At 41.5% G+C, this 26,353-nt stretch overlaps 1 protein-coding gene across 1 annotated transcript in view; it reads left to right on the plus strand.

Annotated features, from left to right (window-relative positions):
* The window catches only part of ndst3 (N-deacetylase/N-sulfotransferase (heparan glucosaminyl) 3), a 57,254-nt gene that overhangs the window by 9,838 nt on the left and 21,063 nt on the right, over nt 1–26,353 (plus strand). The window contains exons 3-6 of the mRNA XM_017408764.3: nt 8,313–8,400; nt 9,931–10,085; nt 13,364–13,549; nt 22,958–23,086. Coding sequence (XP_017264253.1) covers nt 8,313–8,400; nt 9,931–10,085; nt 13,364–13,549; nt 22,958–23,086 — 558 coding nt within the window. The remainder of the gene's footprint in view (nt 1–8,312; nt 8,401–9,930; nt 10,086–13,363; nt 13,550–22,957; nt 23,087–26,353) is intronic.

A 26,353-nucleotide genomic window follows, 5' to 3' on the forward strand; every position in this document is an offset into this window, starting at 1 on the left:
CCCCCCCCCCCCCCCTCCGTATGTCTGCACACACACACACATACACACACATGGAGCTGTAGTTCCTCTATTAAAATGATTCACAGGGAGGCACCCCACTGATGACATTTCTCAAAATGAGGGATGATGCCAGTCAAAAACCTCCATCTCTGATGCTGCTGCTTCTGCTCGTGCGTTTTTTATTTATTTATTTATTTATTTATTATTATTATTTAATCCGTGCCTGTAGGTTTTCTGCTCTTCTCTCCCTCAGAGTGGAGGTGTCTCTTCGTCTTTAGTTCCCTCTTTAACACCTCTTCCTCCTCCTCCTCCTCCTCCTCCTCCAGTCACCTTCTCCCTCCTCACTTGAGTCATTGATCGCTATCTCCGGATTGTTTGTATTCCTCTCTAAACCTCCTCTCCTCTCCTCTCCTCTCCACGGTGTCTTCTGCAGAGGTGTAATCTAAGTTTGCACAGTGCAGCCGTACAGGCACACATCTGCATAAATACAGAAGTTTAAAGCTTTTATCTTAATTAGGTGAAATGAGTAAAGGTCTAGCATTTCTCGAAGGAAGGCCTATTGCTCACCACCTTTCACGCCAGGGTTTTAGGCTAAGGCTATGTTCACGCTGCAGATCTTAGTGCTCGAATCTGATTTTTTTGCGGTCAGTCCATCAGACTCCAGTGTGAACAGTCTCCAGTTCCCAAAATGACCCGCATGCGCAGAAGAAGATATGGCGCTGAGTTTACAGAAGTAAATATGGACACTGCGAGTGCTAGCATGTGCCTATTGTTTTTGAAGTTGCCGGCTGTACATCCAAATGGTTCAAGATAAAAGAAGATGAAGAAGAAAAAGAGCGCAAATGTGCTTTTTTGGCTGTTGCCTCAGTGCAGAGGCACATGTGGATGCAGAGTTGGGGACAAGAGTGGTGGGACTTTGACCTGAGGGACCTCCATCCTTCCATTCGACGTAAACGTCACACGAAATGCAACATGAAGGTTCACGCTGCCGTGAAAAAGTCCAATACGTGTCGCACAGGGACAAAAATATTGGAAATGGGTCGGATTTACCTGCAGTGTGAATGTGGCCAACGATCATCTTATGGTGGGAAATGACGGAGTTGTAGCATTTCTGGTATATATCTGTAAATATATCTATATTCTGTGTTTCCAATTGTCAGTTGGCTTTGGCGGCCATTTGAGTTAAACAAAGCCAAACGTTTTCAACTACAACTACAAAATAGAAGTGAAGCTGTTTTGTTTTTATTTAATTAATTATTTAGATTTACCGTGTCCTGGATGATCGAGTATCTACACCAGCATTGGCTCGAAAAGTTAAATCAGTTATAGGTGTACACCCAGTGGCTATTTCCTGAGAGTTTCATTCAAACCTATGTAGCAGTTCATGAGATATCAGACACCAAATTGATCATGGCAAAATTTCAAACGAAGACTCTGTCTGTTGGTGCTTGGTGTATATTTTCGGCATCAGTCTCAGCTACGACCACACCAGATTTTAGTTCAGTATTGGTAAAACGAACTGAATTGTAGTCATGTTTGTGTTTTTTTTTTTTAAGATCAGTAGGCTGTGGTGGCTACATTGAATCGAGTTGCCTGCAGAAGTTAATCAGCTGTAGATGTTCATCCTATAATTACATTCTGAAAGTTTTATTAGGATTTCTTCAGTGCTTTATGAGATGTGTAGGCAACTGACATGCACTCAAACGCACACACTGACAAAAACATGATTGGCCACTTTGCTTTAAGCATATCAGCGTGTCGTTCACTGATATGCTTAAAGTGAACCTCAGATGTTACATAAAATGTCTCACATTTCACTATCTTCATGTTGTAAGAGTCTGTGAAAAACAATATTTCTTAATGTGGCACTTTTTTTTTTCTTACTTATTTTATTCAGCTGCTTAAGTTAACGGGGCCTAATATAACCCAAGGTGCTTTTCCCCTCTGGCAATGAATTAAAGGGTCATTTCAACATCTTCTGCAGCTGGAAGCTGATTCTTCTCCATGTGACTGGCAAACAGGCACAAACAGGAATGAATAGCGCGGATGCTTGAAATGAATGAGCGTAAATATATAAAGTGCGCCCCCCCCCCAACATCCTCTTGTGATCTTTTTTTTTGTGTCTAATCTGAAAACAATAGAAAAACGGTGTTATGCAAAATTGGCGCTCTTCCGATTTCTTTGAAGTATTTTGGCTCGGCAGCACGTCGCTCATTGTGCGGCTCCATTTAGAGTTAATCTTTAGAACTAATTAAGTCAGTCAGAGGAAAGCTCTTACTCGCTGTATCAGTTTACGACTTTGCCAAAGTGATGAAGAGAGAGAGAGAGAGAGAGAGAGAGAAAAAAAACATAAACAGTGTATGAAAGATTTAAGAATCAGTAGAGAGAGGGGAGGAAAAAAAAGGGGAGATTGTGTGGAGTCTTTCGCTCGAGGAAATTAATTTCGCTTTGATAAATCGTTTATATTAATGTGCTGGGTTTTTTTTTAAAAGGACAAAGTCACAAAATGCTCCCAGGCTGATGCATTGATTATTCTGATCAAAACAAAACAAATGATCACAGTCAAGGAAGGAAGTACGAGTTTCTTTGTAAATCTACATTGTAAACAAGGATTTTCATCCGTTTTAAACACAGCAACAACAAAAAAAAAGTCCTTCTCGGTGTAATGAACTCCCCGTGGAGAGCATATGTCCACAATATTTTTTTAATTACGTGTTTTGTTTAATTACTGATTTTCGTTCCTTATTTCTCTTTGCTCGGAAGGAACTCCGAGGCTGCGGCTACGTGCCATGAATTTCCCTCCATGGAAATGAGACAGGTTTCGCTGTCAAACCAATCACGCTGAAACTAAAATCCTTGAGGCGCTGCCAAGTAGAATTTAGCGTGAGGATAGTGACACCAAAGCAACCACGAGTACCTAAATGGAACTGAGTAGATGAATTTGTAAAATGCTTAAATATGGAAAAAAAAAAAAAAAGAAAAAGCTACGCTGACTTGAATCTGACAGGAACGATTGGTGGGGGGGAGAGAGAGAGACAGAAGGAAGGGGTGATTGTTGGGAAGACTGGCGTTAACGGGGAAGGTGCTCTTTCTGCTCATCAAATAGAGATGCCTGACCCAGTTAAACTTGCTGGTGTAGCTTTTGCGTGCGCCGATGTTTGCGCTCCGACATGGAGCCTTCGTGCAGAATCAAAACTTTTGACTTGCTTTTGCTCAGCAATTAAACCCAGCAAATGGGTCTAATTTCCATGTTTCTCTCCTCTCGCTTTTAAGTCCGCTGGCGCGTAAAAATCCCGCTTGCGGAGAAGTTATTTCATAATTACTTTATTATTTTAGATCCCCCTAGCCAGGCTTAAAGGCTTTGAAAGGAAATAGTGGAACGAGGAGAATGACAGAATGGGGATATGGTGCAGAGGTGGTTGGTGTTGTCTTTTGAACGGCGGTGAATGCCAGCTGTCCGGACGCCTGCCTCCCATCTGTCTGAACCCCAACATCTATCTGGAACTTACCAAACACGGAGATAAAAAGCGCACAAAAAAACAGACGTGCGCTGTCACTCTCATAGACGCAGCAGCAAAAAAACAGCGTCGCCTCTGACTCGAGCAGCATATAGAAGCTGAGGGGATTGGGTGCCATAATAAGGGTTGTGGTTAACTGCCAATACCAGTGTGTGTTTTTATCTTTGTCACTGTGACAGTCAGAATCACTCAGGTCTACCTCCCGCGAATCCACATTTCCCCTTCTTGCTTTGAAAGTAGCTCTTGTGGCCCTTTTTTTTTTTTTTTAAACCCGTTCTCAGCTTTGAGCCTAGAAATCTACTCAGCAAATTGAGATTGGCTCTCTGCTGCTTTAAGCTCCCCGTTTTCCTCAAACCGGCTGCTGTTCCCCTCAAACGAACACCAGGAGGGAGCTTCAAAGTTCCTCAGAGTCGACGTAGCATTGAGAAGGTTTCCGCTCATAGAGGCTCTTTTACCTACATTTTAAATAATGTATTTTGCTTCCAAGGATCCAGACTTTCTTGTTATCTTTTACAGTGGTCTTGGTTGATAGTTCTTCTGGCTCTCTGAAGGTCTTTTTAAAGCTTTTTGAGGAGCTTTGGCTGCTTTTTTGCCCATTTTCTGTCCAGTCCTTGCACCTTGCAATGACACGTCATTCATGGTGTGTTAATAAAATGAGGAAAGTGGACAACTGGAGGACAAAAAAAAAGAAGCATCAGGCCTAAAAAAAATCTACAGTTTCTGAAAGTCATGTCCGTAAGAATTGGGAAAAAAATTCCAACAAAGTCCTGACACAGGACCTGAGAGATTACTTCCTCCTGCAGTTGATCATTTACAACATTAGTTCAGAAAAAGAGTAAAATGTAAATAAAAACAGAATGCAATGAATGGCAAATCTCATAAACCCATATTTTATTCACACTGGAACACATCAAATGTTTAAACTAAGAAATTATATATTTTTTAAAGAAAAATGAATTAACATTGTCTTGCTGAAATATGCAAGGCCTTCCCTGATAAAGATATCGTCTGGACGGGAGCATATGTCGTTCTAAAATCTGTATGTACTTTTCTTGCATTGATGGTGCCTTGATTGAGTTGGGTTAGCTGCCCATGCTATAGGCACTGATGCTCCCCCATACCATCAGAGAAGCAGGTTTTTGTGTTGGTAACTGGCTGAGAGGTCCCTCTCCTCTTTAGTACAGAGGACGTGGTGCTTGTGGTTTCCAAAAAAGAATTTCCAGTTTCGGTTTGTCTGACCACAGAACAGTTTTCCTCTTTGCGTCTTTCCCTCAGTCCATTTTAAATGAGTTTTGGTCCAGAGAAGAAATCAGTGTTTCTGGATGGTGTTCACATCTGGCTTCTTCGTTGTATGATAGAGCTTTAAGCAGCATTAGTGGAGGTATTTGTTGAAGTGTTCCTGAGTCCATCCAGAACAGAATCAGACCTGTTTTTAATGCAGCGCTGCCTGGGGGCCTGAAGATCACAGCATCAAATATTGACTTTCAGTCTTTTGTTCTTTGAGCTGAGAGATTTCTCCAGATTCTTGAAATCTTTTGATGATTTGGAATTTCTGTTTATAGATATCTGGAAATCACCTTGTTAGTGCTGAAGTTCTATTTTGTGTTTAATTCTGTTATTTTTAGTATCTTCTGGTTCTACTTAAGTACAGCTATAAAAATGAGATCAGTTTGTGTCTTTATGACAGGCTGCAGGTAACAAAGTACCTAAAGATCCAATTTAAACTTTGTTTTTTTTTTGTTTGTTTTTTTGCTAAGCTGTTATGGATCGACACAACACTGGTTCCTCCCTTGAATTCAGGAGCCTTTTTAAAGTCTGAATGATTCATAGCTCAAAGTTAAATGGCTTAACGAACACAACAAACCTTCGTCTGAAAATGGCCAGGTTCTGGGCTGAAAATGAGCGAAAAAGCAGCCAAAGTCCAAAGAAAGACTTTGACAATTTCCTGAAAATCTGACAAACTATTGATCACTTTAAAATATTACATGAAAATTTGACTCATAGACGCAAAATATAAAGAAACGAAGGGTGACTCAAGAGATTTAGTACCGTATAAGAAATGTATTTTATCTCTAATAGATGGAGGTAAAAATTTACATATTGAGAGGCTTTATGTTTAGAGTGTGTATAGATGTGAATTGCAGTGGAGTGTTCACCTGTTACACTGAGATGAGAGCTTGTACAGTGAAATGATGTTCTGAAGTGTTCTTTGTGACAAAGTAATTGACTCAGTCTGTTAGAGAAAGAGCTCCTCTGTCCTTGTAGTGCGTCGCCAAAAGAATCCCTCCAATACTCACAGCTCCTGAAACGTGACGCCTCCGAAGGAAGTGAACTATGATTGACAGCCCAGCGCATGCTTTTCTTTCCTTTTTTTTTTTTGAATGGTTTAATTTTGTGATCATTTGCTATCATTTAGGTGTTAGTACTTCTCCAGTTATGGTTATGTGGCTCTTTGAGGTTGTTTGAGGCAGATAAACTTGCGGTTTGACACCTCACACTTGATGCCCCCGAGCCGTGTGACAGTGAGAACAGATTTCTATGAAATGTAGCGTTAAATGCTTTGATAACCACACGAGAGCTGAAATGTAGTTGAGGAAGCCAATCTGTGAGCAATTTGTTGCCTGAGAAAGTTTCGGAATGTGCGCTGCGGTCGCAGATAGGGGAAGGCTTGTCCTTTGATGTGACTGATTTGAAAGTTCAACGCTTTTTTTTTTTTTTTTTGATGAAACCAATTTGCTAAGTTCTCAGGGTTTCGTTCAAAAATCTACAGGTTTCTTTTTTTTTTTTTTTTCGGCCTGCTTTAATATTTGCCTCAACATGGCTGTGTGGGAGCTCATTTTCAGGAGCGCTTAAAGTTAAAATTATTTATAATCGCAGCAAAACGAGGAGTTTTGGAAGCAGTTCCCTGCTCAGGGTGGCATTGTTACACGATATGATGACCTTGTGAGTTAGAAACAGGGCTAACACAGAATGTCACAGACATAAAGCTAAAACATGCAAAAGAAGCCATTCTTGCTGTTTGGTGCTCCAGGTCCCACAAACACTTCCTGTGTGGTTTTACTGTTTTTTTTTTCTTTCTCTTTTCTATTATAGATGTTAGGCAGCAGAATACAAATGAGATATTTAAACTAATATATTGCACGCTTGGGCACACACCTACACTCATTCTCACATATGCCAACAGACACGTTAATAATGCATTTTGACCGAGTGCATCGGGGAGTGTATATTAAGTTACAATGCAAAGCACTCAGCTACAAACTTAATTTAATTCTTAAGTCTGGGTATCTTCACATTTGGCTCTGTGCGCGCACGTCTGGAAGATGTAGAGGATGTCATAGGGGGGGAGACAGGGGATCGGATTAGGGAATTGTGCACATCTGTCACCGTTGCGGCCATCTTCAGCGCCATTAAATTAAAGCTAATGAAGATGCGCCCGTTCTCGCGTCCGCGCATTTGTTAGTTTGGGGAGGAAAGGCACTCGGGAGGAGAGTTTGGTGGATGAGAGGCAGAGTGTGAGCGCCTGGAACCAGCTCTTTGCTCCGACTCCAGCTGCTCAGGTATCATAAATCAGGAAAGGTTCCCGGGGATCGATTAAAAGCAGCACGACAAAGATTTGTAGTTCGGGTGCGGCTTGTAGCACAACAGAAAGGCCCAGTTGACTGAATTATATAATGAAATAGGAAGAAAAAAAAAAGAAAAAGAATGAAAGAGAGGTAGGGTTTTTTTTTTTATTTTTAAACAAAACATTTGTGGTGACAGAAAGAGAGAAGTGCAGCCGTGGTGAAAAGACATAGTTGCGGCGCGCGAGACTGCGTATAGAGTCATAGAGGGAGAAGGGGGAGGGGGGGGCGATCCTTCTTCCATGCTGCTTCAGCCTTCCTTTCAAATTAGTACTGCCCTGTCTCCTGAGAATGTGACATTTTCACGGAGCAAGCGAGGGAGAGATGGAGGTTCAGAGGAGGGTGGGAGGTGTGGAAGACAAATGTGGGGAAGTGGAGGGAAGGAGGTGGGGTTGGGGGGGAGGGGCGAGCACTAAGGAGGCGACTGCAGGTTCTCAGAGAGGAGAGGGAGGACAAGAGAGAGAAAGGGAGAGGATGGAGAGGTTCATAGTTTCACTCGGCAATGTTAGGGATGGACGGTGAAAATGATGAAAAAGGTGTTTTTGTGTGTGTGCGTGTATGCGCGTATGCGTGAGTGCATGGGTGGATGGGGTGGTTATTAGTCCGCCCTCCAGAGGCTACTAATGCAATGACCTTCATTAACTTGCATTACTGTCGGTGTGTGTGCGCGTCGTGTGCAACTCTCTTTAGTTAACACTCATTACGGAGTCTTTGTTTAAAGGCCAGCAAACTAATGAAGTCATTAAATAAGTGCGGAAAATCCTGATGCAAGGATTGAAACCAGAGACGGAGGTAGCTTTAAGGACAGAATGGGAGTTTGTGGGCGTAGAGGAGTGAATCACAGACCTAAGTAAAGAAGCATGCCGCAGCAGCATGTCGGTGGCAGCTGCCATAGCCGGGCCATAGGGGTAAGCGTTGATGAGAACACACAGCCATCGTGAGCGCTCTCCAAGGAGCCAGAGTTCACCTAAATATACAACGGAGAGACATAAGATCTAAATCACACATGGTTTTATCTGTGCAAGTACAGGCTGGGGAGAGAAAGACTTCCTGTACTGCTCTGTGCTTTTTCTGTGCTGTTCAAAGGACTGAATGGGTTTCTGTCTAAATGTAATGACTTGTTTTCTTTGTTTTGCTTGCTTCATTTATCCATCTCCCCGTCTATCTACAGGCTCTCCTTGAGACCCAGAAACAGCTGCGTTCTTACATCTCTAACTTCACCTTCAATCTGGGATTTTCTGGAAAGTTCTACCACACAGGTGGGTTCTGTTTGTGTTTGTCATCCAAATGGAAAATATACTTAATGTAAAAAGAAGAACAGAAAAGCCTCATTTAGGGTGCTGTTTTTGCTGATTGTTTGGTGCATTGCTTTTATTAATGATTGGGTTTCTAATCTAATCACTGTAAATTATAAGACTAATACAGTTTCAGGTTTTCATAAATGCACCGGATGTCACTGTAGATGTCTCATGCAGAGGTTAGGACCACAAAGGGGCAAAAAAACTCTGACCGAATGGCCAGAAAAAAACAAAAATACCCATCTAAAAGCTGGGAAAGCTGTTGAGTGATCGAATGTCCAAACAGATTCAGTTGAAAGTCGGGGCATTAAAAAGGAAAGAATAGAGAAAATGAATTGCTGTGATTCAAAACTTTTGGAATCTAAAGGCAGAAAAGCCGATTTCAGGGGAAATATTGTGTGTCTGCAATGCTACCTTTCAGAGTGAAAACTCTTCTTGTCATATGGTGAAGAAAATAACCCAAACTCAGACTCCAGCCCAGAGGCTACTAGTTTCAGAAACATTTACTATGGGAAAAATATGAGATGCCAAACAGAATTGAGAATTGGGCTCTTTAACCCTCTTGTGGCTTTGGGGTCAAATTGATTCGAAATTACAAGAGCTTCTCTTCCTGTCTCTGTCTCTCTTTTGAGGGCTTCAGCAGGGTGAAGTGATAAGTTCAGCTAACAATAACAACAACAAATAGTGCTTGGTGTTGTTATAAAGCTGGTCGTCAGCTTCGTAATTCAGCCTAAGGTTTCTCACTCCGCATCAAACGGAGCTGCTGTGTTCACATATATTGAGCTAAAATGTGATGTGTTAGTAGCTGAGAGTCATCCTCAACACACACATCCAGAGATCTAGCAACATGATGAGATCATAAGGTCATTTTAAAGGTTTGACCTAAACGCCTGTAACTCCTTCCCTTTTCATCATAAGATGATTTTAGTTTAAAATTCTGGCTTTAAAGGTGGCGGGTGATATGCATTCCTTCAAGGAATGCTAGGCCTTCAATTTAGTCTTTTTAAATTAATTTTCTCTTAGTATAGAGTTAATAGTACTGTTCAAGTAGTATTTATGGGATTATGACATATTGTGGTGTAATCTCTCCCGTGCTGTGACACCAAGGTCAGATGTGATGGACTTTTTTTTTATTCAAGTGTCTAAATCTGCAGTGAGACAGCTCCAGTATAGAATCCACTGGACCATACAAAACAGGTAAAAGTTAGTTCTTTCCCTTCTTTAATCTGATACAGAATATGCAATTAGTATCTGTTACTGCTATGGGAAAACTTTCCCTTATTTTGGCTTCAAACCACCTATTTATAGCAACGTGACCTTAAGAAAATACAATTTGATGATGTTCTCTAACCTCGCATCAGCAAAAAGTTATGTAGAGCTGCAACTGCAACATTTCTTTTTATCCTTTCATTTAAACAAAAAAAATACATGTTTCATTCTCTGTCCTTTCTGTCCTTGTGTGTTTTCTTTCTTTCTGTTACATGCATGCAGGCACAGCGGAGGAGGATGAAGGAGATGATCTACTACTGAAGTATGTAGATGAGTTCTGGTGGTTCCCCCACATGTGGAGTCACATGCAGCCTCACCTCTTCCACAACGAGTCCTCGCTGCTGGAGCAGATGGTCCTCAACAAGGAGTTCGCTCTGGTGAGATGGATGTGCGAGCGCGTACGCATAGTTCTTGCAGCTGTCTGTTTTGTGGCCGCTTTCTCTCTTGTGTGTCTTTTTTTTTTAATCATACTCTTTCCTCATGATTGTGTTTTCTTCAAGGACGTCTGTTGCTGCAGGTGATTATTTCTTTTGTTGCAGCAGATTATAGTCATGATGTTCTCAGGCTGCGGCGCTGGATCTGTTTTAACAGATACAGCCAATTGGGAGTAACAGTGTATAGTATTTAACATAAAACATAGTATTAAAAATGTGCCTTTTATGTTTATTGATGCCACCCAACCTTGTTAGTTTCACAGTAATATACAATGTACTGTAGACAAATGAAACAAGGTTGAGTGTTTTAACTGTTGAATTGGATGGGTAGAGTGCGTCAACATTATGGCCACTGATTGCACCCATGAACGATATGGATATGATTTATCTTGTTATGTAAGGAATGGCATCCAATGAGGTCCTCAAAATTAAGAATTGATGAAGTGTTTGACCACCCTTAGATGTGCAGGAAAGTGTATTACCTCCTGACTGTGGACTCCTTAAAATGTATTTGCATGGTTCCATGCAAAAAAAAGGAAACATGAGAGTTGTGAATGTCCGTTTGAATGAAGTATTCAATCAAAATGGAAACTTTTTCACAAGCCTTCTTTAGTAGCACTTTGGGAATATGACTACTAAGTTTTCCCAAGCAGAATATATCGATTGTGCCTCTTCTTGCAGACAAAATGAGTTGATTAATCTGATTAGTAACTAATTCAGATCCCAGTTGAGCCCCCACTTAATATTACAAACTAGCGATTTGCAGTCAGGGAAATGCTGTGCTGTATTTTAGGCCAAACCAAATGTGTAGTGAAAGTGTGGTGTGTGGTGCTTGGACTGGTCTTGCAGAAGAGAGAGATATGGCCTGCAACATGGTAATTTTGGTTTCCACATTCCATGTCTCATCAGCTGTTCATTGCTGCTTTTGGTGGTAGGTCCAAGCCATAGGTTCTGGTTTAGAGTTTGGCTGTGTCACAGGTTCATGTAAGACCAGGATGGTGTAGCTCTGTGGCGTTTCGCCTGACATAGACTCTTTTGAGTCCTTGTTTTTACACAACACCAGGTCCACAACTAAGTTTCATGAAGCCTATTAGGGAAATGCTTCAAATTTCCCTGCATTTTAGGTGCATTTTTCTACTTCGGGACAGCCTAACATTCTGTAATATTTGGTACAGCTTCACCACATGTTGTCTCACAGTCCAAAATAAAGTAGACCTTTTTAAATAAGCTGTGAGCTTGAAAGGAACCATTTGGTGAGCACGGTCAAAGCCAAGAACATTACACAATGTTCACAATACATGTCATTGGCAGTATTTCAAAAAAAGCAGTTGTCTCCAAATATGTTTACTTAAGTATCTCAGTCTTTTTCACGAGTGAGGGAAGAATAGAGCGTGAGATTGACAGATGGATTGGTGTGGCTTCTGCAGTATTGCATACTCTGTACCAGTTTGCTGTAGTGAAGAAGGAGCTGAACTGCAAGGCAAAACTCTCTGTTTACAGGTCAGTTTAGGTTCCTACCCTCACCTATGGTCATGAACTTTGGGTAGTGACTGAAAGAACAGGATCTCGGATACAGGCTGTCGAAATGAGATTTCTCCTCAGGGTAGCTGGGCTCTCACTTAGAGATAGGATGAGAAGTTTGGTTATCTGGGAGGAACTCGGAGTAGAGCTGCTGCTCCTCCACATTGAGAGGAGCCAGGTGAAGTGGTTTGGGCATCTGGTAAGGGTGGAATCCTTCCTAGACATGTCCAAATGGAAGGAGACCCCAGGGAAGACCCTGGACACCCTGGAGGAAGAGACTACGTTTCTCGGCTGGCCTTGGTAATACCTTGGAATCCTCCAGGAAGATCAGGAAGAGGTGGCTGTGGAAAGAGATGTCTGGGCTTCCCTGCTCAAGCTGCTGCCCCTGCAACCTGACTCTGGAATAAGCGGCAGATAATGGATGGATGGATGCCTCCAAATATCACCAGTTTTACAAACAAATGACATCCCGTATTCTGCAAACCATTGTCTAAAGTACCATTGTCTGCTTAGAGTATTAGCAATCTACATTTAGCAAATTGTGCTAAAGAGATACAATCAGCTAAAAGATTGTTTCCTATGAAATTATCAGAACGTGTGGCAGTAAATCTGCTTTGGTCATGTTTATGAAGTTAAGGGTGGAAGTCACTTTATTGGACAGACGTTGATGTTAGCTTGATAACTGGTGCAGTGAGGTAAAGTATAGGCTCTGAATGTGCCCTTGTTGCCATAGCTACTCATTTTTGATGGAAGCAAAGTTGTTTTTGCTCTTATTGCATGAGACAGTCCATTAATTTGGGTTGGTGAACTTTTTTTGTACTTTTTAAGCTAACTACTACTAGTTGTTCTTTCTTTCCAGGAATTAATGAATGCCCTGCAGGGAATCAGAGAAAACTGAATACATTACATATGTGCAAATACACACAGCCGTTTCATATGTTTGAACAAAGATGTGGTTTGGTTACAGAGGTGTAGATTACATCAAAGAAACCAACAAAATGTAAAATGCAACTTTGAAGTATTCCATTTTTTTTTTTTTTGGTACACTGGCACACTTCAGCTCGCTTTCACATCTTGTGAATCTTTTAAGTCCATATATTTGATTTTCATCTCTGTTTTCTTTTTTTTATATGACCCACTACACTTTGTTGCTATATTTGTGAGTGAAGATGAATACTATGACCACACTGTGCTGCGGTGTCACACATATAATACAGCAAAAAGGGCTTGTTCATGCCATTGAGGGTGAGCCTAAATTTAAAGTGCGATCAGTTGGACACACACACACACACACAAACACACACTCATACTCACACTTCACTCCCTCATTCCCTGACCGCTGATGCTTAGCTTTGACAGTGTGTGTAGGTGTGTGTCAGAGCAAAGGACAACACCATCAGTCTTCTGGATGCTCCCAGCAGCCATCCACCCTCAAGCTCCCTCTCTCTTTCTCTCTCTCTCACACACACAGACACACACATACACACATATTCTCACAAACCATATTTTTTCTAATTTCCAACCCGAAGGCCAGCGCCATAACAAACACAACAAAACCCATGCACTTCTCCTACAAGGTCAAAGTGTTCGGTTCTGTGTGTTTATGTGCTCCAAAGTCTTTTGTCTGCAAGCTGTAAATGCGCCATAATTTTTGTGTTTATTTATCTAACCTTCGTGTCCACGTCTGCAATTTCCTCCAGGAGCACAACATCCCAGTGGACATGGGCTACGCCGTGGCCCCTCACCACTCTGGCGTCTACCCGGTGCACCTGCAGCTCTACGAGGCGTGGAGGCGTGTGTGGAACATTCGGGTCACCAGCACTGAAGAGTACCCCCACCTCAAACCTGCCCGCTACCGCAAGGGCTTCATTCACAACAACATAATGGTGAGCATGGGCAGGATTGCTCTTAATCATAATATCGTTATTAGTGTATGAAAAGCTTTAGAGGGGCATCGGCTTCACCTCAGCCTCGCGTTTCCAAATGTGCTCGTCCTCACAATCGTGCGTGTCAGGAGCCGCACTTTGATCAGCTGAAATGTTTCCGCACATCCGTGTCCTGTTTGTAAGAGAACAGCTCATCGTTTTGTGGAGCTCAGTGCTAAACAAGCTGCCACGGCTCTCGTTTAAAAAATGTTTTTCACTCACCGATACCTGAATGATTGTTTAAGATTCGTCCCTTTTTCCGCTGCTGTTTTATTCTTCATAAGGCTGAAAATGGGTTTTATTAGGCTGTTTTTTAGCAACCTTTTGGCGTTGCCGTCTCTTGGGCTGCTGTGGATCAGTGGTTAGAGCAGTCGTCCTCCAAAGAGACAGCTGGAGGTTTGATCCCACCAGTATGCCACATGCCGACGTGTCCCTGGACAAGACACTGAACCCCTCACTTCCTCTGATGTGTCCCCTATCAGTGTATGACTGGAGTTTAAAGCACTGATTAGACCGTAGAATGATTTATTTACATAAGCTATAGTAGAGTGCTGTATGAATGTGTGTGGATGGGAAAATGAGGGCACAGATTGTGTTTTAAAGCGCTTTGAGTCACCTGGTTGGCTAGAAAGGAGCTATCTAAGTACTCTCAAAGACAAGTCAGTTTTGTTTCTGTGAAGTCATATTTTATGAAATATCTTGCCCCTGGCAGGCAGAGCTCAGGGGAAATGAATTAAGGATGGTCCAAAAGTATTATCATTTTTCCAATCGAGTACCCTTTTCCCTAGATATTTCTGTAAGTTACTTGGCATGGGCAGGGATGAGGGTTTCGTGTGATAACCTTGATCACAAACGCCACAGTTTCCCTGTAATTAAACAAAAGTTTGAACACGTGTCACATAATCTAATTGCATTTATTCAAAAACAGAAATACAACTACTCTTTCGACTGCTGCTTAAATATTATCATACATCGCTACAGTAATGCTTAAGATATATGGTAATAATGATATAACACATAACAAGAGTGAGAGAACACAGTTGAGTGTGTTGACAGCTTCTCTGTGTCACGTATTTTTTGTTCTCATGACACCGGTTTCAAATCAGTGTCAGCTGTTGATCCTTTTAAGACCAAGATTAGAAATTCTAATTTCATCTTAATGGTTCAATTTAAAACCAGCGTTAAAACAAGCTTAAACACCAGAGAGACAATGGGCCATGATTAAAGATATTGTATCTTTTTTTTCTTTCGAACAGATGCACTCAAAGGTAGAAGAAATAAAACATATGGAACAAACACCAGAAAAATGTAGTTACAGGTTTAAAGTATACATGCGTATTGTGCAGAATAGTACTTCTTTTTGTGTCGTTCTGCAGAGGGTCTTTTGTAGGCTGTTGTCTTTCACCTGTAGACATGATAACTTTTGTTTTTTGTTGCAAACATTTGTTTTAAATCAGAGTTATCCTAAAGCAGCATTTTCCAAAGTCTGGATCTCAGCAGTAAATGTAGTAAAATGCTCACATCGTGGCCGCCTGACGAATGAACATTGAAGTCAGCTGCTTTGTCTGACAACATCTTTTGTGCCAAGGTTTAGGCAGCTCATTGAAGGCAGATGGTGCCAGCATTACCCTGTATTTTAACTGTCAGGGCATATGTATCGCAATCATTTTGATGTGACAGTGTCTTGTTGCCTTTACGTTCAGTTTATTTAATATGTCGGGCTACATACAAGCAGAAAAAAAAAACTTGCACTGTCTCTGTCGTAATTTCAAAAGGAATTTAAACCACAGGAGCTGTGATGTATCTTTAAACCGAAAACCATCACATGCTTAAGGTTATCAAAAGCAGAAGACTTTCATTCAACTTTAAGCACATCGGGCAGTGTTCTCGACCTCCCCCAGGTTGAAAAAACTATTTGCAAAGTAGAATGAAAATAATGAATAATACATTTCAAAGGCAGCTAAATCAAAGTAAGCCCTGTTTGGATAGCCGCCGCTGCTGCTAAGATCTTTGAAAAAGTGTTTAACTGCTGTCTCTGTTCAAATAAGCGTTTGTCTAATACTAAATTGTGTGCTGATTGTTTCTTGTGGCTCTTAACAGAAAATCAATGATGCTGTGCGCGGTGTGTAACCTCTATGTGTTTGCCTATGCTTATGGGTATGGGATATTTGACCTTCCCTCACCAAAGTGTGCTCACTTGATTCAATATTTATTGGCTGCTCGGCGCTGCTACAGGGGAAAACTTTTTCCAAGTTTGTGTCTTTGAATACAGCGGGGTGTGTGTCATGCTCTGAAAATGTAGCTGTGGGAGCATTTTTGTGCTTTTATGCTTCAGTATGTAATCATCAATCACTGTTCGAGACAGCATTAGAATAAAACTTTTGTCAGCCGTTGCACATAAGTAAGTTTCGTCACCAGTCTGCCTGTCTGTCCTCCTCTTTCTTTTTATTCACTTGTCAGTCACGCTCTTATTGAGTGTGCGAAGCTGTTTTATTTTTTTGGTCATTGACAAAAGAACCGATCACGTCTGACGCCTAAATTATCAGCGCGTGTTTTTTTCCCTGCCATATCTGGTTCTCGAGCAAACAATGTACAGAGACAGCTATATCAATTTTCCAATCACTCCCGCTTTTTACTTTCTGATGTCTTGTCACGGCGTCATAAAAGACAAGCCATTTAACTCAGACGACTTTTTCAGCGCGGTGACAAGCCCCACCGTTTCTGACAGCCTGTAACATGTTATCGTACATTAATAATCACAAGGTATTGAGAAGCATCGCTGAGTTCATCGCCGAATCATCCGGCACGGATAGACGTTCGGCAATTTTACGACGCGGCACGCTAAAAATACAAACAAAAACAGAAACAAAACAGGGAGTAAAAGAGATTTATGTTATAAAGAAGACTTAAAAAAAAACACCAACAGGGGAGATGCAGAGTAAAGTAAAATTAAATTTCGTCCTCAAAATACCCATCAGCGATAGATACAGTATGCCTTTATCTTTACTGCCTTTCAGAAAATACGAGTCTATCAAGGTTAGATGGGCTTTTCTTTTCCCAGTCTGAGAATTCGTTCACATTGCCAGAGGAGCAAGGACATAAGCAAATCCTGTTCATTCAGCTGAACCTCCCCAGGTTTTCCGCTTTATAAGGAAATGAAGGATGAACGGACTTAATAGTAAGTTGCTGATCAGACTACTTAGTCCAAGTCAGCCTCCAGTATGACGGGAAACACTCTTCTCTTTAGGCTCTACAGAGCTTGTCCTGCTCCTGTTTGAGCTGGATTTGAAGAAAAACGATATGAAAAGTGGCACGATAAGAATGGCCCTTGGAAGCAGAGTTATCTGCTTCTCTGTCTCTCAGATGGATTCTGTAATTACTGCATGGAACTCATGTAACGCTTCCTACTTCATTCCACGTTTAAGGCACCCATTTAAATGCTTACTATGTAGATGAAAAGTCATTTCTGGTGTAAAAAAAACCCCACTCATTGCCACTTAAATGTAGAATTTACAAAATTCTTCTTATAAAATTCTCTTTGTTTACAGGTGTGCTACGTATATAAAGTAATCGGTTCGATCCATTTCACTTGGCAATAGTTTAAACATATCTATTTAGGTTTTCTGTATCCCAGCGCTTTTATCGTTCATTGGATTTGTTTTGTTTTCGATGAAGAGTACCTCCCAACAGTGAGGAGAAACTTTATCAAACTGTTTTTTTTTCGTGAGTAAAAAGAAATACAGAGTTGCAGAGTTTTATAGGGGAAACAGGTCATCTACCAGACTACATCAGTATAAACTGTATTGTCAGGGAAAAAAAAGTACCAGTATAAATTTAAAAAGTCGATATACTGCCCAGCCCTGCTCTCGGATTCTTATCATTCACCCAATCCCCTGACCTCTTGGAAGGGAACTTTAAGACTTTAGCCACATCCTCCCCGTTTTCCTCACCCTTCTCATTTTTCACGTCCAATTCTTCTCGCCATTTCTGTCTATTAATCTCTCTCTCCTCCCCTGCGCGCTCCATCTTTGTTTGCTCAGAGGAGGACAGGAAGTTGTCTTAAGGCGGCAAAATTGGTGTTTGTGTGTCTCTGTCAGCAGATTGAGAGCCACCCACTGGACCTACAGTATCAGAACAAATCAGACTGAGATATGGGGCTGCGCTGTGTGTGTGTGCGTGTCGTTGTGTGTCTGTGTGTGTGTGTGTGTGTGTGCGTGCATGTGTGTGTATATTCCTTTTTAAAATGTACTATATCAGTTTGAGCTATAGCTCTGTGGATAATTGGTTTGGTGAAATAGTGCTGAGTGTCTGTGGCTATGGTGGCCTTCTCTCACGCATGTATGTGTGTGTGTGTGTGTGTGTGTGTGTGTGTGTGTGTGTGTGTGTGTGTGTGTGTGTGTGTGTGTGTGAAAATGAGTCTGCAGTGTTTTATAGATAAACCAATATCAGCGCTTCCAGTCTTTTCTCTATTTCACACAGAGAAGTGCTCCACAAGGAGCTTGCTATAAAGATGTTCCTCTCTTTTTTTCCCCTCTCCTTTTCTTTTATTAATTAACAAATGAAAAGGCGTTTAATTCATCATCTGGAAACTGCTTGCACCGAGCATTAGCTCACCTTTTTGTGGGTACAACATACAGTATATTTACATTCACATAAAAACTGCAGCTCCTCTTCCGTCTCCAATAGTTTTCCAAATCCTGCTTTTACTGATGTAAACTAATTATGTTAGATCCGAGAGATAAAGCCAAAAGAGCAAATTAATGGCCGTTTAATGAGTTGAGAGATCAGTTAGACCTTGTTTTTATCAACTCAGGGGCACAGTATAGAGCTCGCGCAGGGCATGCTGGTGTGTTTGGGTGGTTTTGTTGCCAAGGCAGAACTCGGCATGCACCTTCTCGAGATGGGATTAAAAGCAATCTGTTATTATCTCCTCCTGCTTTGGTAAACAGCAAGTCCCTGAAACACCACACAGGATCCAGGTGAGGGGAGAAAATCAGGGCAACAGTACATTATGAAGATTTGACTAATCATCAATGCACCTAGAGATTTGTTTTGTGTTATTGATGTATTTTGAGTTGTGGCTCAAGCCTTCTGGAGGTATACTTGTGGGGCCTTTGTCACTGTTATACTATTTGCTCTTTGATGGTACATCGGTAATGAAGGCGTTGCCTCGACTGGTCTTGGTAAAGAAAGAGCTATGTCGAAAGGAAAAAGTCTGAATTTAGTGGTCCATCTACGTTCCAACCCTCACCTATGGTCATGAGGTTTGGATCATGACTGAAAGAACGAGATCCTGGATACAAGCGGCTGAAATGAGTTTCCTTCGTAGGGTGGCCAAGTTTAGCCTTAGAGATAAGGTGAGGAGCTCCATCATCCGGGGGAAGCTCGGAGCAGAGCTGCTGCTTCTTCGCTTCAAAAAGAGTCAGTTGAGGTGGTTCGAGCATTTCATTAGGATTCCTTCTGGATGCCTCCCTTTGGAGGTTTTTTGGGCATGTCCCACTGGGAGGAGACCTCCGGGCAGGCCTAGAACTCACTGGAGGGATAAGGTATCCTCCCTGGGCTGGGAACGCCTTGGGATCCCCCAGGAGGAGTTGGAGAGTGTCACTGGGGAAATGGATGTCTGGATTTCTCTCTTGGACCTGATGTCTCTGCAACCCATCCACAGATAAGCAGTAAAAGATGGATGGATTGTGCATCAGTCTAGAAAAGATTAGTGAACCAATTCACCTGTCTTTCTATGTGTGTGTGTGTCTTTGTGTAACAGAATAGGAAGTTTTTTTTGGCAGCATATTAAAACCAGTTGATATGTTTCAATTGATCCGTCATGAGTCATAATGTTTTTGCCTGTATCTGTGTGTGTGTGCACATGTTTGTTTGTCTGTCTGTTAGCAAAATCTCTCATGAATCACTGGGACAGATTGTAATGAAACACAGAAAGTAATCATTTGATGCACATCTACAGACGATTCAATTTTGGAGTCAAGCCAGTTCCAGATCACCAGCTACAGCTGATCAATAGTACCCAACACCAAAGTTCAGTTTTACAGATATTGAGGTCAGATTTGGTGTGGTAGTAGCTGAGAGTCATCCTCAACATATGCACCGAGCTCGAACACATCTTGCAAAATCTCCTAATTGCCACTATTTGAAGGTTTTATGTTGCTCAAAAACTGTTACAAAATATATCACATAATCAGATTAATTGGGGTAAAACAAAAATAATACTTTAAATTCTCAAACCACTAAAAATTATTCCAACACACAATGCGATCATATTTAATCTATCAATTTAGTGTTGATATCCTAGTACACACACAAAAAAGGAGTGGACAGCATGAATCTCAGTCATGCTGTCTTTGCAATGAACATATTCATCTAAAACCTCTAAAACATCAGAGAGCCAGCGGGATGTTTTATACAATTTTGTGATTTTGAACAGATGTAAACAAAGGTGACAGAAATCTAGTACTAATATCAGCTGAATGTAAATTTATCACTATGGCAAACATGTTAATTAAGCATAATAATCTTTGTGAAGTAAATTTGTTACCCAGACAAACAGATTTTAGCTAGGTAATCAGATTGTCTGCTGTGGAAGTGGGTTGAAGGTCATTTATTTCACCGATACGCTACTAAGTATTGTTTCTGTTGGGGGTGAAACAAGTGTCATTCTGCGCTGCGCACGACCTGAGGGATTTCTACACTTTTATTCTCTTGACAAGTCGATAAAACCAGCTCCAAATGCAAGAGCAACTAGATGGAGAATTATGGTGGTTTTTGAATTATAATTAAACTGAAAAACAGGCTCCTGCCTGGTGGAGGCAGAGGGAATCTGTGGCTGAGATGTCAAAGGGTGGCAGACAAGAAGCATGTAGCCAACCAGCCTTCATTGACTTCGTGATAGATATTGCTAATTATAGTGTTGCACCGCAAAAGATGCCAAAATTAGTGTGTTGCCACAGGTTGACGTGTTTTCATTCATGTTTTTCCCAGCATGAATGCATAATGCGTACTTTAGTATTGAAGTCAAAAGCCAGATGTTAGTGGGCGTTAGAGGGTTTCCTGTCCAAAGTGAAAGAAGTTTTATGGCCCTATTTTTCACAACAAACATGTTGGCTGGTTAGAGGAAAAGCACAGGTAGAGCTAATAACTTTTAGCAATGGCTCCTTCTGTTAAAGTGGCAGCAAGTCTGCATGTTGAAATCCAAGATCCCTAAACCAGAACACCTAAATGGAACAGAGCCATAGTTAATTACAATATTACCGTATGCTGCATCATGCAACACATCAGATTATCCCCGACCTGCTCTGCTGTCTGTTGGCATTATAAAGTTATCATTCACACAAGCCTGACTTCATAGTTCATCTCATCCGTTCACCCTAACATCTGTTATCTGATTCTGTTGTTGTAACTTTAGGCCATCTTTGTTCTTTATCCTTTGTACTTACTGTGATCATTCCTTTCAAATGATCACAAAAGCAGCTGTTTCACTTTCCCCGTTTTATCTCACGATATTGCATCATGTTAATCTTCGTGTGTCACTTAAGAAGGGTGGGCGGGGGGGGAGCTCTGTAAATCAAAGTCTGCAAATGTGAAAACCAGTGTACAGTATGCATAAAGCCTCTAGTGCTTCTCGAGGGAGTCCTCAAGATTTTCATCAGCTGCTGGATGTCACTTGGAAACTTGGAGCTGGAAAATAAAAATAAAAATCAGGCAGGATGGAAATAAACAAACTTGGTTTGCAGCTTGGTTAAAGAGTGAAATGGCCAACACTGGAATAACAAACAAAACTCTAAGACATTCTTTACAGAGGATGATGATCCCACTACAATGTAAAAAATCTGCCAGAACATGGATGGCCTTTGCAGTGTCTTTGCAAGGTCTTCAGTTGTGTATTACTAACATAGTGGATTTCCCATTAGGAATGATAGAAATGATAGAACGTTGTCTTCTTTTTCATTCATCTGTTCCATCTTCAGGAGTTGCCACAGCGAGTCACCCTCCTCCATCTAAATCTGTCTTCTGTGTCCTCTGTCCTCACTCCAACTACCTCCATGTCCTCTCTAACTGCATCCGTATATCTCCTCTTTGTCCTTTTCCTTCTACCAATATACCCACTGTCCCTCCCTTGCACATGTCCAAACCATCTCAGTCCAGCCTCTCTAACTTCATCTCCCAGTCCTTCAACCTGTGCTGTGCCTCTGATGACCTCATTCCTAATCCTGTCCATCTTTGTCCCTCCCAAGGAGAACCTCAACATCTTCAGCTCTGCCACTTCCAGTTCTGTCTCTGTCTTTTTGTCAGTGCCATGGTAGGCATGATAGATGGCTCATTGTGATTTCAGTATCTACAATCAAGATTATGGTGGTTTATTATTGTGGTGGCAGTGCATTAAGGTCTTAGGTAGAGCATGGGGGGATTGTTGTGGCAGCATATCCATGGCATGGGGCTTGTACACACTGGTGTGGCTTGGCCTTTGAAAATTTGAAGCAGAACTGACCTAGCCTCATGCCATCCATGCGGTTGTGTTGTGCTACTCTGACATGATCTTCTAGAGTATAGTTGCATTCTGACATACTCTGAAACAGTCATGGCAGGACAGGGCCCTGGGTGTGGTGCAGTAATGGATGTAAATATTAGTATTGTTGTGCTGCTGATGTATAAAGTATGGTGAGTGTGCAGGAAAGACCCTTCGTGATGTGAAAAGTAGCAGGAAAACACTACATATATATGTACTTCGAGTGTAGCAGCATCATGACTGCCTTCACACTGAAGAAGGTTTTCTAAATTTGCTGTGATCCAGCCCTATTCTAGCAAGTCATGTAGATCAGTGGTTCCCAACCCCGGTCCTCGAGGAACACTGTCCTGCATTTTTTCATTGTTTCCCTGCTTTTCAGCAGGTCTTCGGTGTCTGCAGAAGCTTGTTAATCCCTCACTCGTGCAAGTCATGTGTGTCAAAGCGGAGAAACAGCTAAAACATGCAGGGCAGTGACCCCCCAGGACCAGGACTGGACACTGCTGATGTAGATCATGGAGAGCATAGTGAGGTTGTCATTCAGTGTGAAGGCGTCAAAACAATTTTTTCCACATTTTGAGTTATCTAGATTGCAGGTTTTGTCAAACAACAAAACTGTCTGGCTTAAAAAATGTTCAATTTGTTTGCTTTAATTATACATCTATATACAGTATAGTGTGGTACTTTTGTTATTTGCTGGCAAAGTGATTTGCTGTCTCGGCAATTGGTGTCTGTTACCAGTACTTTGCTTGGCTGAGTTTTTGTTTACTGATACAGACATCAGTTTAACTTGAAAATATAATATACACTAACAGCTCTTCCTTTTTACTGCATGTCTGCATGTGTTTGTCCAGGTGCTGCCTCGCCAGACATGTGGGTTGTTTACTCACACCATCTACTACAAGGAATACCCTGGAGGACCTAAAGAACTGGACAAAAGCATCCGTGGGGGAGAGCTGTTTCTCACAGTGCTACTCAACCCAGTGAGTCAGAGAAAGGACACACACACAGAGTCAGACGTAAACTCGCACATGATGAACAGTTTGAGGAGCAGGGGGGGCTTTGTTTGAGTACTTTGGCTTTTCGCTCTTAAGGAGGCATTATGACGGTTTGGTGCTCTCGCGTTAAAGCTATCACCCTCTCGTCTTAATCGTTTTTTTTTTTTTCTTCTATCCTCTGTGTTTTTGCAGTGTTTGTCTGTCTTTTCTCTTTTCTTGTCAGGGGGAGCTTCTCACTCTGGAGCCTTGTTCGTCTCTCCGCTTTAAATTAGGTCTCGCCACAGGGGGGTTGCTGTCACATACATACATACGTGCACGTTTTCCACCTCTCACTTACCCCCGCTGTGTGTGTGTGTCAGCTCGACTTGAGTCTGCCTTGAATTAAGGAACAGAATTAGGTTCGGGGTGGGAGTTAAAATGCTCATCCGCATGCTCGCACACTTCAGAACAGGTGGAGATATTCAAAGGCATTGTCCCCAAATATTGTCTGTCACTCTGGTTCTTTCTTTCCCTCTGCCTCCAAAACCTTGCACGTGCACAAACACACACGAAGATGCTCATAGAGCAGCAGTAAGACTCACTGAAGTGTCAGGTAGGGGAGTGCTGAACCAGAGGAGCTGTCAGAACTCAGTGAACATCACAGAGTCAAGTGCAGCTTCTTACAATACCCCAGTCTGCCTCTTTCTTCTGTTTCCTCCCCACTTTGTCTCCGTGTGCCCTTCTTTTTGTTTTTGAGTTATATTTCAGTTCCATTTTTATTTCCTCTTTGTTATTGTATAATTTTTTATGCTTCCCTCTGTTTGTGTCTCATTATTTTTGTTGTTGGATGGAAAAAAAAAACCAACACAAAAAAATCGTAGGTTTTTTATTTTTTTCAGTCGACTCTCGAAACAAGAACTGAGTTTATGTGCAATTCTAAATAATTTAAAACATAAATAACACCTTCACGGAGAAAAGATATCCAGCTCACATTAGGTGTTTTTCATCTCCCTCTGCAACAATATTCTAATGGTACATAAAGACCTAGGTGGTTTGTGAGTGGAAAGAACTGTGAGAATAATTGAAGTTTCTCTTTTTTACGAGGGCATACACTAGACAGGCTTGTCAAAATGCTGGCAACACCTGCTGAAATGATGGCGTGCGCACAAATTCTCACTGAGGGTGCTGCACTCGGGGCTGCAAGAGTGGGTACAAGCAACTTTTTCCTGACAGAATCATCTGTTTACCAACCACAGCGTTTCACGCGGAGGCTCTGACGCTGACAGCAACGACTCGTGGACTAGAGACACGCAGAACAGCTGCAAGCTCGCTCCCAGTCCTGCTGTGTGGGCTGACTTTTGCAATCCAGTCAAAAAACTCCAAACAAACAACCTAGAAAATGAGGCGTATTAGAAATTGTGGTTCAGCAATACGTGCAGGATACTGTGTTTGATTATCTAATGGGAGGCTGCAGTAGCTCTCTGACACAACTTTGTTTCTTTCTTGTAGCCCTCAGCGCACTAACAAGCTACGACTGGCAATGCAAAATAATGGAATCAGCTCGTTTTTAATGGAAACAGATGAAAATGATGTGTATATTTGTAGGACAAAACAGGCCGTGAAAAGTAGCAGTTGTAACGTTGACAAAATGCTAAGGCTTGTGACGCCAGTGAGACAGTTTTCTTTTTGTTTCGGAACTTTCATACAAGTGAAAAGGGTTATGTTTACAGCGTATAAGCAGAAGAAAATGGATGGATGTATTTAAAGAAGGAAGGTGGGGCAGGGAAGAATAAGGTACGGCACTAAAATAAGGGTACGGAGAATGTACATCTTTGTCCCCCAGGGTGCAATTTGAATTTATGTATCCATTAGGAATAAATATTGGATCTCAAGGTGACTATATGCACCTTTTTGAGGGACTGAATGGTACACTTATGTTTCCAAGTAGTAAAAAAATACACATAAACTGTAAACTGTTCTAAATGCTAGGGTACAATGTCAGGACATTTTTTTGTACTTGAAGGAGAAAAAAAAAGGTCAAACTTTTTATTTCAAGTCTTTTTTTTTCCATAAATGTTTTTAATTAGTTTTTTCTAAAACTATTTGATAGCATGTTGTGTTTTAATTACATATCCATAACTATATACAATATTAATCTATATAGTTGGCTGATTTGGTTTACGGAAATATCGCGTGCCTTTGGAAGTTAACATCAGAGGTTCAAATCCTGCTCAGGGAAACCTTGGTACATAAGAAGTGGAAGTCATATAAATGATGCCAAGTTTGCTTGGATGTCACATCTATTAACGAGGCCCTTTCCAGTTGTTTGCAAAGTGGGACATTGTAATAAGAAATGGGCAGCTGGAGCAAATACTGCTGATTCCATCTAAGCTAGGATAGAGTACGGATAGGTAGGTCATAAAGGGTAGGATAGGATAGGGTTGGGAAATGCTACATTCAAAGCCTTAATGTGAGTGTCTTAAATTTGTGTAGCTGTGCCTGTTTATAGCTGCTCGAGAGACAAAGGACCAATCAATGTTTATTTCACCACTGATGTCATCTCAGCTGAAAACCTTGGGGGGAAGTATCTGCACCACATGTGTGCCCTATATTTGTCTCAGACTGTCTGTTTCTTTCACACCTCTTATCTATTGTCCTTCTCCATTAGTGTCATCAGAAATGAAACGCTCCTCTTGTGTCATTAATAAAAAAAGACCTAATAAACACCACAGTAATTTGTACTCTAAACAAGAACCGTTCGTTATGATTTATACACATGCAGGCACGCAATGCGCACATAGAGGCGCGCTGATGATTCATGTTAGTGTCTCCCTGCTATGTTTCAATTTGCAGACACAAAAGCTTAATTAGTGTGTGCACTTTGTGCCTAATCAATAGTGCTGTGTAGCTCGCTGCTTAAGTCCCCCGGGGCTTTCCTTTTGTTTGATGAGCTGCACATCGGTAACATTGCCACTTCCTGTTGAACGACTCTAAATCACATTTGGCATTTTGTGGCAGTTTGCCACAGACAACAGCCAAGCGAAATAGATGCGTACGCACGTGTGAGCACATGTGTCCACGTAGGGTTTGTTTTTTTTTTTTGTTGCTGTTTTTTTGGTTTTTGTTTTTTTTTTTGCATCGTGATCACTGAGTTCAGCTCTTACACACAGGACACAGTACACTCGACGATTGATTGGACTCTGCAAACAGCCAATAGGGCACAAGTCATTCCCCGATAAATGGCCAGAGAGATGGTGAGAAAGAACAGGAGAG

The sequence above is a fragment of the Kryptolebias marmoratus genome, linkage group LG3 (assembly GCF_001649575.2).
Source record: "Kryptolebias marmoratus isolate JLee-2015 linkage group LG3, ASM164957v2, whole genome shotgun sequence".
Classification (NCBI taxonomy): Eukaryota; Metazoa; Chordata; class Actinopteri; order Cyprinodontiformes; family Rivulidae; genus Kryptolebias; species Kryptolebias marmoratus.